The 12,690-nt window shown below is 45.5% G+C and overlaps 1 protein-coding gene across 3 annotated transcripts in view; it reads right to left on the bottom strand.

Moving 5' to 3' along the window:
• Positions 1–6,638: 6,638 nt before the first annotated feature.
• Positions 6,639–12,690, bottom strand: part of THRAP3 (thyroid hormone receptor associated protein 3) — a 33,043-nt gene continuing 26,991 nt past the window's right edge. For all 3 annotated transcript variants that reach the window (XM_054998834.1, XM_054998836.1, XM_054998835.1), the window contains 4 exons: positions 10,460–10,641; positions 9,056–9,254; positions 8,236–8,391; positions 6,639–7,946 (listed from right to left, as the gene is read on the bottom strand). In XM_054998834.1, the coding sequence (XP_054854809.1) occupies positions 7,725–7,946; positions 8,236–8,391; positions 9,056–9,254; positions 10,460–10,641 (759 nt within the window). In that variant the 3' untranslated portion in view covers positions 6,639–7,724. The remainder of the gene's footprint in view (positions 7,947–8,235; positions 8,392–9,055; positions 9,255–10,459; positions 10,642–12,690) is intronic.

Here is a 12,690-nt window from a genome sequence, read left to right as displayed (position 1 = left end):
AAAGGAGCCCAAGCCCAAAAGGATTCCTGGAGGGAAGGGGGTGCAGGAAACAAGGCCAAAAGGGGTACAGAAAAGCAAGCAGAGCTCGAGGAAGAGGCAGTGCAGTATTGGAGGTATGCTCTGTGGTCCTTGGCTAAGAAGATTCAAAATTTGCACAACTTCAAAACAAGTATATCAAATCTTGTCATGGTTGAGGCGGTGCACTATGCATTAGAAATCTTCTGCTGAAATCTCCCCTTTCTCTGTGGCTTCTGGCCAGCCCCGCCAGCCCCCGGTACCATGAACTAATGTGGTGTCCCTACTAGAGTCCCTGAGACAATTATTAATTTTATTTCCTTGATAATCTGCCTTTCTCCCCCATTTGGACCCAAAACAGTTAACATTATTTTCCACTCCTCCATTTCATTCTCACAACCCTGTAGGGTAGGTCAGACCAGAAATGTGTGACTGCCTCAAGATCAGCCAGTGAGCTTCCCTGGTAGAGCAGGGGTTCGAACCTGGTGCTCACAGATCCTGCTCTGCCACTCTAAACCACTACACCACACTAGCTCTCAGTTATTGTTATATGATACGGCTGTTGTTACTGTTTATGATGCTTCACAAAGTAGGCTAAACGTCCCCAACTGGGAAGAGCTTTCAATTTAAATGTTTACAAAGGGAGAGGAAATAGAGAAAAGACAGAGGCCAGGATTGGCATTTCCCATACAGTGAGAGAGGTGCTGGGGTTCAAGCACACCTTGGTTTTTGAACCATTTGGCCAGGCAGCTGTGCCCCTTCTCTGTGGCTACACAGAGAAGTCAAAGCACTCTGTGTATGCTCAAAGGTGCTTTTGTCCGGGTTGCTGATTCAGAGATTCCAAAGGCTGCATCTTTCCATTGAAAAGATATTGCAGACTTTCTTTCTCTCTCTCCTGGAACAAACATAAGCTCCTCACACACTCAGAAACAACACAGGACCCTTTCCCCCAAGTCACTTCTGACACAGTCCCTCGGACTTTGAACTTCCACATTACTTTGTGGAAATGAGTTCCGAAGTGCTCTGGTCAGAGATCCTGTGGCAGAGCTGGCATGCCATACATTCTTCAAAATGGTGTGATTGTGCATGCTGCCACTCCGTTGGGCATATGCAGTAGAGAAATAATTGGGGTATGAGCAGGTCTGGGGGAGAGGTCAGGGTACTGCGTGGCAGCTTCCAGCAGGAACATTTTCATCAGTTGACAAAAGGGGCAATTTATTTGGCTTGCAGCCAAGGTCTCTGCCCCCTCCCAGCCCCTTTGAAGCCCTTAGAGGGGCCCTGAAAAGTCATAAAACGCTTGCCACCACCCACCCTCAGACACACACAGAAACTCAAAGAGTTTTTATTGCTCAGATGCAGAAGAGTTAACAGAAACAAGGTTGAGATGGGTCATATCCTGCCTGAAACTAGCCAGGCAAGAGGCATTCACCAGGCCTGTCAGTGATGAACAATGCAGAGCGTAAGTTGGTTTGCTCAGAGCTCTATGGCTGCTTTCACACACGTTGAATAATGCTTTTATCAATGCACTACAGCCATCAGTTGCAACTGGATTTTCCTGTTTCACACAGAAAAATCCAGTTGCAAATGATTGCTACAGTATGTTATCTGTGTGAAAGCTGCCTACAAGAGCTCAAAGCTGGGTGACGCATGCTTGATTTTGGGATGCAGGATGAGGCTACTTCCAGGGCATTCCTAAAACTGGCCGGTTATTGATGCATTCCTCTTCCATCACCTTCCTCCAGCCCCCTTCTCTGTTTGACCCATATGCTGTACTCTCTGCTCCAGCTGAGGTCTTCTTCCAACACAGCCCCCCGCCCCTCCCCCCAGCTTCCTATGAGATTTCCGCCTCAAACCGGCCTTCCACTCTCCACCATACTAGGAATTTTGTGAACACTCAACTACATCGTACCATCTCAATCAATAGCAGCAGTGGGGAGGGGGTTATTGGCGATTTATTATTTACTCCATTTATACTGTGCCTTACTACTCAGTCTGGATTCAAAGCGGTTTATGTCATTCTCCTCTTATGTTTTATTCCTCACAACAACCTTATGAGGTGGGTTAGGCAAAGGGTGTGCGACTGGTTCAAGGTGACCCAGCAAACTTCCATGATAGAGTGGGGTTTCGAACCAGAATGGACCAGCCATTAAAGTCACTGGGAAAATTCCCAGTGGACCATCTCTCACATTGGCAGGGCTGAAGGAAATAGCCATGTCAGCAGGGTTGCTTTGGAGGAAGAACATCAGCCTTGGCAATCACACAAGCATGCGTGTGTCACTTTCAGCCCTCGTCACAGGTGGCTGCCAAGGCAACAATTGGGAAGCAGACCAACCAGCAAGTGTGCCAGATGGAAGCCGTTGCCTTCCTCTGGCCAATCAGATGCTCTGCCTGCCTTCGATCCATCAGATGAGGGGATGGCTAAAATGCCTTTTTTCCCAGGGCCATTTAGCTTCCCATTCCATCTCTGGATTCGAACCTGCTCCTAGTCCAACACTAACCACTACACCACACTGGCTCTCTAGGTGACACATTACCACTGACATCTTTGGGGCGGATGCTTATTTTCATCACACAGACTCTTGGAAGATAGCTACCTGCCATCTCACTACACCTAGAATCTACCAGTTTGAAGCCAGTAGCAAACCACAGAGAATACACTTACACAGGCAGCTGTTGCTTTAGTCCATTTGCAGCGTGGCACCTGCCGAAGGCCCTGCTCAGATGAGTGAAGTGGCCACGGCGGAGCATAGGGGGAGAGGCCGTTCTGCAGATATGTTGGTCCAAGGCCATAAAGGGCTTTGTATGTTATAGCTAGAAACTTGAACTGAGCCTGGTAACTGATGGGAAGCCAACAAAATAAATGCAGAATGGGATATGCATGCTCTACCTAACACCTGATAATAACCAAGCTGCTGCATTCTGCACCAATGGGTTGACTTCAAGGAGAAACCTATGTAGAGTGCATTACAGTAGTCTAGTCTCAATATTACTGTGGCATGGATCCAGGTGGTCTAGATCAGCCGTGTCAGGGGCTAAACTGTGTTGGGAAAAGGCATTTTTTTGCAGCTTTAACAACCTGCTTCTCTAGCAGCAATGCTGGATCCAGTATAACCCCTGGGCTGTTAACTGACTCTGCATGCGTCAACTGAACCTCACTGAACATGGGGGAGCACCATGTTCTCCAAAATCTCTGCCTTAATGCATCCTCAAGGCCCATCCCAAGGAGAAGCTGGTGGTGGTGGTGGTGCTCTGCCCCAAAGCTCTGAGCTTTCTTTGTAGGGTTACAGCAAAAGCCACAGTTCAATGGAAAGCATTAACAACCCACCCACCCATCTCAATTCAAGGAAAGTTCAAGCTTGTCTGCTCTTCCTGAACACAAACTCTTCCAAGGTCTACTTCTGCTATCCATCCCCAGTGCTTTGCTCCCTCCCTCCCCTATCCCATGAGCGATTTCTAGTTGAGATGATGTCAGCTTTGAGACAGTCCAATTTTGCCTGACCCCAGACAAGTAGAAGTACCTGTTTTGTTCTCTAACAACAGGGCAATTGAACTGGCTTGCCGAATAGCAGGTTGCAGTGCATGGAAACTTGGCTTCCTGTTCCCCGCAGCTTGGGAAGGAGTCAACCTGCCTTTTTGCTCCCCACTACCATAGCACAAGAATGTGCACTTCTGCTTCCTATGAGAACCCTGTCAATTTTACCCACATTGCATAGAGCTGGGAAAGTCACAGATTGAAGCCCATACCTAGGCTGGAGGAAGGGTCTCCCGATTGCTGGTGATAGGTGGGAAGCAGCAAACCTGGTAATCGCCTGCCACTGACAGGCAACTTAGGAAAGCATGCTGAGCGTGATCCCAGCAGGGCATGATGATGTCACTTCTTGAAGTGATGTCATCGTGCCAGCTGCAGGCAAGCTCCTGCACTTTGCTAGGGCCAATTTTGGCCTGAAACAGGCTGAACTGGCCCCGTGCAAAGAACAGGAGCAAGCCTGTGGCCAGCTTAATGACATCACTTACTGGCAGTGATGTAGTAAAAGTGCTGGGATCACATGGTGAAGAGACTCCAGGGAAGTGCAGGCCAAGTGCCAGGTCCCCTCCCACCTGGAGGGTATAGGAAACCTGGCAACCACTACCATACCCCTTTGGAACCTCCTCATTTGTCGAGATTCAAGAAGTCTGAAATCATGCTCTAAAAAACCGCAAAAACAGTGACAAAAGCCACATTCATGCACGTGGCCAGGTTTAAACTTAGCTATTAGTGAACCCAGTTCAACTCCTGGAGGAGCCCACAGAAGTGTGGTACGAGCCGATTGTTTAAAACTACAGCACGTCTTGATCTCCTCAGAATAGTCCTGAATTTATTCTATAAAATTCCATACTTCTTGTGGGGCCTTCTACAAGCAGGGGCTCATACCCAATTTGCCACTGCCTCCAGGTGTATCAGGGTTGCCAAACCTGAACATTCATGTTCTTTCAAGTACTGTTTCAGCTTGAACTTGTAAACCTGGTTTTGAATTCCCAAAGGTGGCGACTCGGATGTTGAGGGGTGTGTACTCCTTTGTACAATTCCCCCAATTTAAACCAGACACAATATGCAAAGTAACCTCCCACTTACCAGGAAATGCAGGGAAGAATGGGGAAGGCAGGCAAGTCCTTTGGAACTGAAAGCCTCATAAATGGAAAGACCTCCCCTAACAGAGCAGCAACTTGCCCAAAGCCCTGCTCAGCAAACTGTTGGGAGCAGCATCAAGGCTCCAGCGTCTGTGGGCCTTCGCCTAGTGTTGTTCTCAGACTCAGTTCAAGGCGATAGTTCCAGCTTTACATACTGCAGAGGCCTCCTCCCTGCCTTGTCCCACTGTTATATTCACAATCACTACAGTCCGCTGGAAACATCCACCCAGGGGAAGGGACCTATTGAGGCTGCTCCACAGTTCACCAGAGATCCAACTCAAAGTAAAGCATTTTCTACAAGCAACCCAAGAGAGTTGTGACAGCTGTTTAGGGATGGCTTTCAAGAAAGAAAGGCAGTTACGCTTTCAGACTAATTTGCTCTGGACTTCTGAAGGCAGGGCAAAGGAAAACTCAGATGTGTTGATGGAGTTGTCATCTGAAGTCCGACACTGTCTCATAGGTAAAGCCCTGAAGAATCGGAGGGCTGAAGGATCCTTGGGGGTTACTGCTCACACTACAGACCATGCAATCAACGAATGGCTGCTTCCTTAGAAATTGGCAAGAATATTGGGACTAACCCACGGGAAGCATTCAACAATATCAATCATCCACTTAAATAAATTTTTATAAATTTTCAGTTTTTAAAGTGCAAGTGCTATAAACAAGGTTAGTGCAATACATTAAGTGTAATAAATATAATAAGTAGCTAACTCTTCATAAAAGCAATATAGCACCTAAGGTGAAAAGGTTCGCCTTGCCAGTCTCATCCTTGCGGCTTTTCTACCATCTGGAGGAGACACCTTAAGATAATTGTTGGAAGAAACGACAACGGAGACAGGACATGGACATTAACCTTATAGTTCCCGGTTGTTCCAGTAGAATGTATTTAAACTGTACATGAATCATTGCTGCTATATTGCTTTTATGAAGAGTTAGCTACTTATTATATTTATTACACTTAATGTATTGCACTAACCTTGTTTATAGCACTTGCACTTTAAAAACTGAAAATTTATAAAAATTTATTTAAGTGGATGATTGATATTGTTGAATGCTTCCCGTGGGTTAGTCCCAATATTCTTGCCACACTACAGACCAGGCAGCATGCATTTATGTCTCCACACGTGAAGGAAGCATATGCCTTCTCTCCACTGTGCAGGGAAGACCGTCACAGCCTCCTACAATTGTCAACGCTGCCTATGGTAATGCATGGAATGTGTTAACTGAACTGCAATGCATGAAGCCATCTTCTAAGTCTCTGCACAGCAACTGCTCCACTTGGACAAGACAGACCAAATTCACCATGCCTGTTCAGCCATGGAGCTCACTGGGTAGCCCCAATTATTCAGATGAAAGAGATGCACAGTCTTCAGAAAGTACAGATTATAGCATCTGAAGCTTCTTAGGCTCGCACTGCCTCCCCTGCAAGGGGAAACTGCAGCTAAGAGCTACCGCCCAAGTGCTTTGCTGCGTACCTCCAGTCGTATCTAGCAAGCAGCAGGAGCAAGTTGACCTGGATTTTAATTAAATCTGGAAGGGAGGGAAATGGAGCTTCCAGAAACAAAACAATTGGGCTATGCCCCACCTATTCCCTAAGGCTTCAATTGTAACATCTCATGTATAAAGCTATATACCATGTATATATAGCAAAACAAGTTTTTAAGCCTTTGGCTATGAAAATATGCAGCCAGTAGCTATGAAATCTCCAAGAGCCCAGGAGTTCCGGAGGTCAAAGAATGATTCTGCTTCAATACCATACAGAACTGATTGCACAAACACACAGCAAGAAAAGTAGCAAAAGCAGACTCCATTATGCAAACGATGATCCATGGGGAAGTCAACTTTTCTTGGTGCAGAGCTGTACGTTTTGTTCAGCAGAAGACTTAACATGGACAACCTCTACTGGCAAATGTCCCATATTATGGCAAAGAAAAAAACCAAAGTACACTTGTCAGTTGATTTTAATGTAATTTTATTTGCACAATCAAAACAAAAGCTTTCAGGCTCTGCTAAGCAAGAACTGCACTGGGTCCCATAAAATGGGCCCAATTTATAGCACAGAAAGGAAAAGGGTGGGGGAGGGGGAGAGAAGCACCACAAAACCAGATTTTCAAGGGACTGATTCCTCTATGCAGCAACAACATTTTCTGTAGCTGGCTTGGAAGGCCTGGGAGGGAGAATTGCCCCCCCCCCGCCAAATACCTTTTGAGCGCTACAAATTTAAAGCTGAGATAAACACAAAAACCAACCACAAGTAACTTGCCACAGCCATCACAGAAGTGAGTCAAAATTGCTTTATAAAAAGATTAATAAAAATACTGGAAAAAATTTCATTTTTCATGCTACAATTTCTGTTAACCTAATATATCCATAAGTTTCTTAGAAAACTATGCAACCCTGAAAAGTGTTCAAATTCACAATTGGAGGCAAAGAAGATAAAGCAAGAAATCTAGAGTGAAAGGACCAAGATGCTGCTAAGATCAGCCAAAAGCAATTTGGGGGCAGGGTGGGAAGGTATTCCCCAATTTTGCACCATGCCAACTTTCCTTCAAAAAAAAAAAAAAAAAAAGGGAACACCTTAAAACAGAAAATAAAATGACTCCAAATTCAAGTGGGATAAAGTTACTTTAAAATTAAGAACACATAGTTTGGTCCCAACAATTTATATTAAGGTGTTCAGTCACATGCATCATTCTTCTTTAATATGCAAGAACCACAAAGGCTGTTCTGAAATCAACCATTCTTAAGGGGTATCGTCTCTATAATATGCAAAGGCTTAAAATAAAGGATTCTATTTTTAAAACTCCACAAACAGGAAGGGGGGAATAAAAAAAGCAGGGAATTACTTTCCCACTGCCATTTTTTTTTCCAGGAGACAAAAATGATTGCCAAGAGTATTGGGCACAAGCTAACTCAACACTGTCCTCCAAGGAAGGGTCACACAAAAATTAACAAACAGAAACACATTCAACTAGTCAAAAAGGATCAGTTACAGTTTGGACTGGCAGAGGCCACTCCCTAGAGGCTCCCACTTATGGCTGCTACTCTGCGACCGACTGAAGGACTTCTTTCTCCTCTCTGTTCTCAGCTCCACTCTCGTCGTCCTCGATCTCACCCTCCTCTCCACTAAATTTGTCATGGGCCCATTTGGGGCTGGTGTTTGATTTCCGGTACAGGAAACGGCCTCGCCCTCGGGGGAAGATGCCCCGGCCCCTGCCTCGATTTGCCCATTTCTCGCCGCCTTCACCCTCGCGGTCATCATGCTGCAAAAGCAAAATAAAGGAAAGTTGGGCCAGGAAATGTCAGACAGTTCCTCTCTCCCCATCCCCGTGGGCCTCATCTTTGCTTGTCCACTGCAATTGGCTTCTGTCTCCAGTGACTGCTGAGCCCCCACATCTTGATTACAAACAAATGGGCAAATACTGTTCCTTGGGTGAAGCTAAAGGCAACACATGCACAGATCTTGTCCATGCAGACGTTTGAGCTGGCAAGGGAAGGGGCAACTTCCCCATAAGCATCTCACCCCTTGCAGGCCCCTCTACAAGCACTTACCAAGTAGTATTTTTTGCTCTTAGGAGTGTACTCGGGGTCCCATTCCTCCTCTCTGCTTCGCTTTTGGAAGTCACCGCTGCCACTACTGTTGTTATTGTTGCTGTTGCCAGAAAAGGTTCCTCTTCCCCAACCACGGCCCCTGGCTCGGAACTGTTGCTGAGAGTACCAAGGAAGGAAGGAAGGAAGGAAAGGTCAAGGAGGAAACTGCTGGCCACGAGTGGTCTGCAAAATGTGGCTACGTCTGCTGTAGCACTTTTCCATCTGCAAACTGTGAGGTGGGTGGGGCACCCTTTCCTAAGCAGCTACTATTACACAAGAAAGAGATGAACTCTGTATGCCAGGACATTGGGGGGGGGGAGGCTTCCCAGGATTACAGGCTGCCTCAGACTTAAGACCAGACAATACGCTAAGGCTGAACAGCTCCCAGAAGTGCTTTGAGATTGCCAGAACTAAACTGGTCCACGGCTAGGATTCTATGTTTGAGAAGAAGAAGAAAAGCAAACAGAGTTTTTGTTTTTAATCAGTTCAGAACCACCCAGGTTTGATACAATGAAGTGGACACACATACCAACAATAAGATGCCAAAAAGATTCCTAAAGTGATTTATTCTGGCGGGAAAATGTAGGGCTTTATTAGACAGGAGAAGGTACAGAACGTAAGAAGGGGATGGGGAGAGCAACGTGCAGAAATGCAAGCTTCGTGCCTTCTGGGAACATCTGCAAACAACAAAGCTTTGCTAGTTAAAAACTATTTTAACATCTCTGCCGTGAAATGGAAGGATGACAACTGAGAAAGCGCTTCTTCAAAAGGAGCAACTTACAAAAGTCCCTCGAGCCCTGCCCCGCTCATTTGGGCCAGCAAACTCCTTGGTGCCGAGGCGGGATTTGTCAAAACCAGGGGCTGCCTCCTCCCGCTCTTCGGGCTCTTCGGTGTATTCCTCAGCTTTGTAAGAGCGTGAGGGTGAGGACTGAGAGGATGAAGAACTTGACCTGGATCGCTCCCGCACACGCCGGTGCTTCCTAAACCACAAGGGGGAGAAGGGGGAGAGAGAGGGGGAGGGAGGGAGAGAGAGAGAGAGAGAGAGAGAGAGAGAGAGAGAGAGAGAGAGAGAGAGAGAGAGAGAGAGAAGCATTTGTTAACAAGAGGGCATGCATTTGCTTTTACTCAGGTTCTTCTTGCGCAGAAAGCAGAACATTCCACAGAACCCTCTTGCAAAGGGCACGCCCAAACTCTTCCATACCAAAATCATTCCTGTACCCAGCTGCCTCTACATTTCTGGGGGGGACTATCAAGTCTCAGCTGACCTACAGTGACCCCCACAGGGTTTTCAAGGCAAGAGTCTTTACATTCAGAGGTGGTTTACCATTGACTGTCTCTGTCTATCAACCCTGGCTTTCCTTAGCTGTCTCCCATCCAAATACTGACCAGGACAGATCCTGCTTAGCGTCCAAGAACTGATGAGAATGGGCTACTAGGACCATCCAAGTCAAGGACACATACTGTCACTTTAAACCAGGGCACTTGGAGAAACTAAAATCGCAAGTGTAAAGGGATTGACTTGTAGTTTTGTTAATGTCATTCAGAAAGGGTGTGAATTAGTACTGTGATTTTCATACTGCATCCTGAAGAGTGCTGGAATCCCTTGGAAGACCATTACTGTTTCTGTAACGAGATCACTGAAGAGTTTTCTTGGAAGATGACTATCCTATCTTCTTAGCCCTTCTTCTTGCACAGCAATCTCTACCGGGGAGTGTGTGAGAATCCTAAGGCAGGTGTTCCCTTTGTGCAGGTCAGTGGCTGGACTCAACAGCTCCACATGAATAATGAACCAAGCGTGCACCCTACATCATCCCCCTCCCATCCTATACTGAGGATCCCTGACCACCTTTCAGCATTCCTTTGACAGAAAAATTAATGTACAACTGAGCTCCTGAAGGCAGAGTAGTATAAAGTCACTCACTCGCCGTAACAGGCTCTTTGAGACCATTAAGGCTTGGCATCCAAATTAACCCTGTTCCTATTTCATCCTGCAGTGGAAGTCAGAGTAGGCAGTTTCCATTACACACAGCTGATTTCAATGGCATTAGTAACATCCTAGCATTACCTACAGGCCTGCTTGTGACAGTTTATGATTTCAACTCATCATCTGTAGCCTCGTGTGTACTACCAGCAAGCCCACAGCTCCTCTCTGGAAAGGGAAAGGGAGTGCTCCCCTCTTACGTACTTCTTTTTGGACCCTTTGTGAGACCTCTCTGTTTTCTCTGCTGATCTCTCCCGCGAATGACTTGAGGGCCTGGAGTCCACCGATTCCCTCGACTTGCCCCGCTTATCTTTCTCCTTATGTTTTTTACGCCGTTCAATGTCAAGGCGCAGATCAACTGGGTCATCTTTATACTTGCTTTCAGCCTGCAAGAAGATAAACAGGGAAAAGTCTTACACACCAAGCATTAGCAGTTCATGCAAAACCATAATCCTTTTCACTTTGCTCAGGACTGAGAAGCTTGCAGCCGGGCACATGGTTCTTGCTGTTAACACTGACTGGTTATGCAAGACAAAGGAGTCCACGTCTTCCCTCATTGACTTCCCCTATGACAAATGTAAGTTATCACTAAACAAGGGCCAAATCCAAGCCCCTCTAGCATCAAAGGCAAGAAAATTTGGAAATGTTAAATCTCAAAGGATGAACAAAAATGTTCTATTCTTCTGGCTCCTGAAAGCTTCTAATTTTCAGTGGGGATTTAACTGAGTAGAATTCCTCTCCTCTGTCTGGAAAACGAGACCTGCAGGAGAGGTGAAATTGCAGAGCTCAAATGGGCTGCAGTTATGGAAAAAGAAGGGAAAACATGCAGATCAGCTTTGCTATGCTATCACAGGCCAACAGAAGACTAGTGCATGCCAAAAGGACCAGTGAAGAATGAATTTGGGGGAGCCAGACTTGATTTGCGAGCTCCCCCTCCAACCTCTGGTGGTTTTAGGGTTGTTCAGGATAAACCTTGAAGTGACCATATTATTTTGCACATGCTCAAATTCAGAGACATGCAACAGAAGCACAGAGTGTGCCATTGAGAGAGCTAACAGAATAAAGAAAAACCTATTTCTAGTACTAAAAGTGGCAGAAAGGAATTAAAATACACTGGCTTTTGGGAGACAAACCAAAGCCAGCGTTCCCTCCAGGAGTTAGGGGCTGGAACTTATGTATTCTCTGTATAGCTCTGTTCACTCCTTCTTCCCATCCTCAGTTATTATGCTGCTCCCCAATCTATGGCGCCCATCCATAACGCAACCACCTTCCCCTGCCTCTAGTTCCTCCTTTTCGCTCTGTCACCAGAGTTGCTTAGAAACAGGCTGTGAGAGCAGAATGTTATGCAAAATAAATTATCCAAATTACTATGACTGCCAAATATTTATTCAGCACCACTGTGCCTGAAGCACTAGCTGAAAATTTAGATATTCATGCAGGTCACTTAAAAAAAATTCTAGAAAAAAAGAGAAGAAAACAAAGACACATAACTCCAACTCCCCATTCTCCTTCCCTTGTTTAGCATGTACTAACTGGCGCAGCTGGGAAGAAATAACTAAGAACATGAGAAAGTAGTCATAAGGTTCAGTTCTATAAGCAAAAAACTTGATGGTAGCCCAGTATTCCATGTTGTTATCAACGAAGTAACTGCTACATAATTACACATCCTCCTTGCTTAATTGCTAATGCAACAATCGATTACTAGAGTCCCTCAATCCAATTCAGGATCTTTCAGCCCAGGATTAGATGAGACCTTAGACAACTGGATCAAGAACTAGGAAAGTCAGTTTTTAAAAGGGTTAGCAGCCCTCTACTAAAGGTTTTACTTACACGCATCGCTAGCACAGTTTGGGTCAAAATAAAAGTTGTTTTCAATGATAGCAGGAGCTGGCATTTTTGTACGTGTGCATCTTTTTTGCTCATCTGCCTTCCACAGGTGAAGGAGAAATCTTTTCTACTCAGAAAACAAAGCTGATTGCTGGCCACCACAGCGGAAACTGATCAGTATCTGAATGGCAGCAGCAAAACTTAAGGTAGGTAGCCGACATTTTGCTTAGTTCTGTTTCATGCAGAGCTCTTTAGGATTGTACACCTGAAGTATTTGCCTCTTTGTGCGTGCCCACTCAGGCCTGCACTGCCAACTGGTGCTCAAGGCCCCATCCATTCCAGCAGTCTATTATCCTTCAAAAGTGACAGATGTATTTGGAGAACTGCAAACACAGATGATAGGAAAGCAACACTTTGGCAGGATTGATTAAAAAAACCTTTGTAGCAAACATGTATGAAGGTGAACAGACAATGCTTATTTCTGGTTTTAATTTTTTTAAATGATACTAAAATAAAGAACGTATAATCATTTTACGGTCCATAACTGCTGTATTTTTAAATAAAATAATGGCAGTCAACAGAAAATACATCTGCAAAAAAAAAATATT

The sequence above is a fragment of the Eublepharis macularius genome, chromosome 15 (genome assembly GCF_028583425.1).
Source record: "Eublepharis macularius isolate TG4126 chromosome 15, MPM_Emac_v1.0, whole genome shotgun sequence".
NCBI classification, from domain to species: Eukaryota; Metazoa; Chordata; class Lepidosauria; order Squamata; family Eublepharidae; genus Eublepharis; species Eublepharis macularius.
This window is presented reverse-complemented; position numbering and strand designations above follow the sequence as displayed.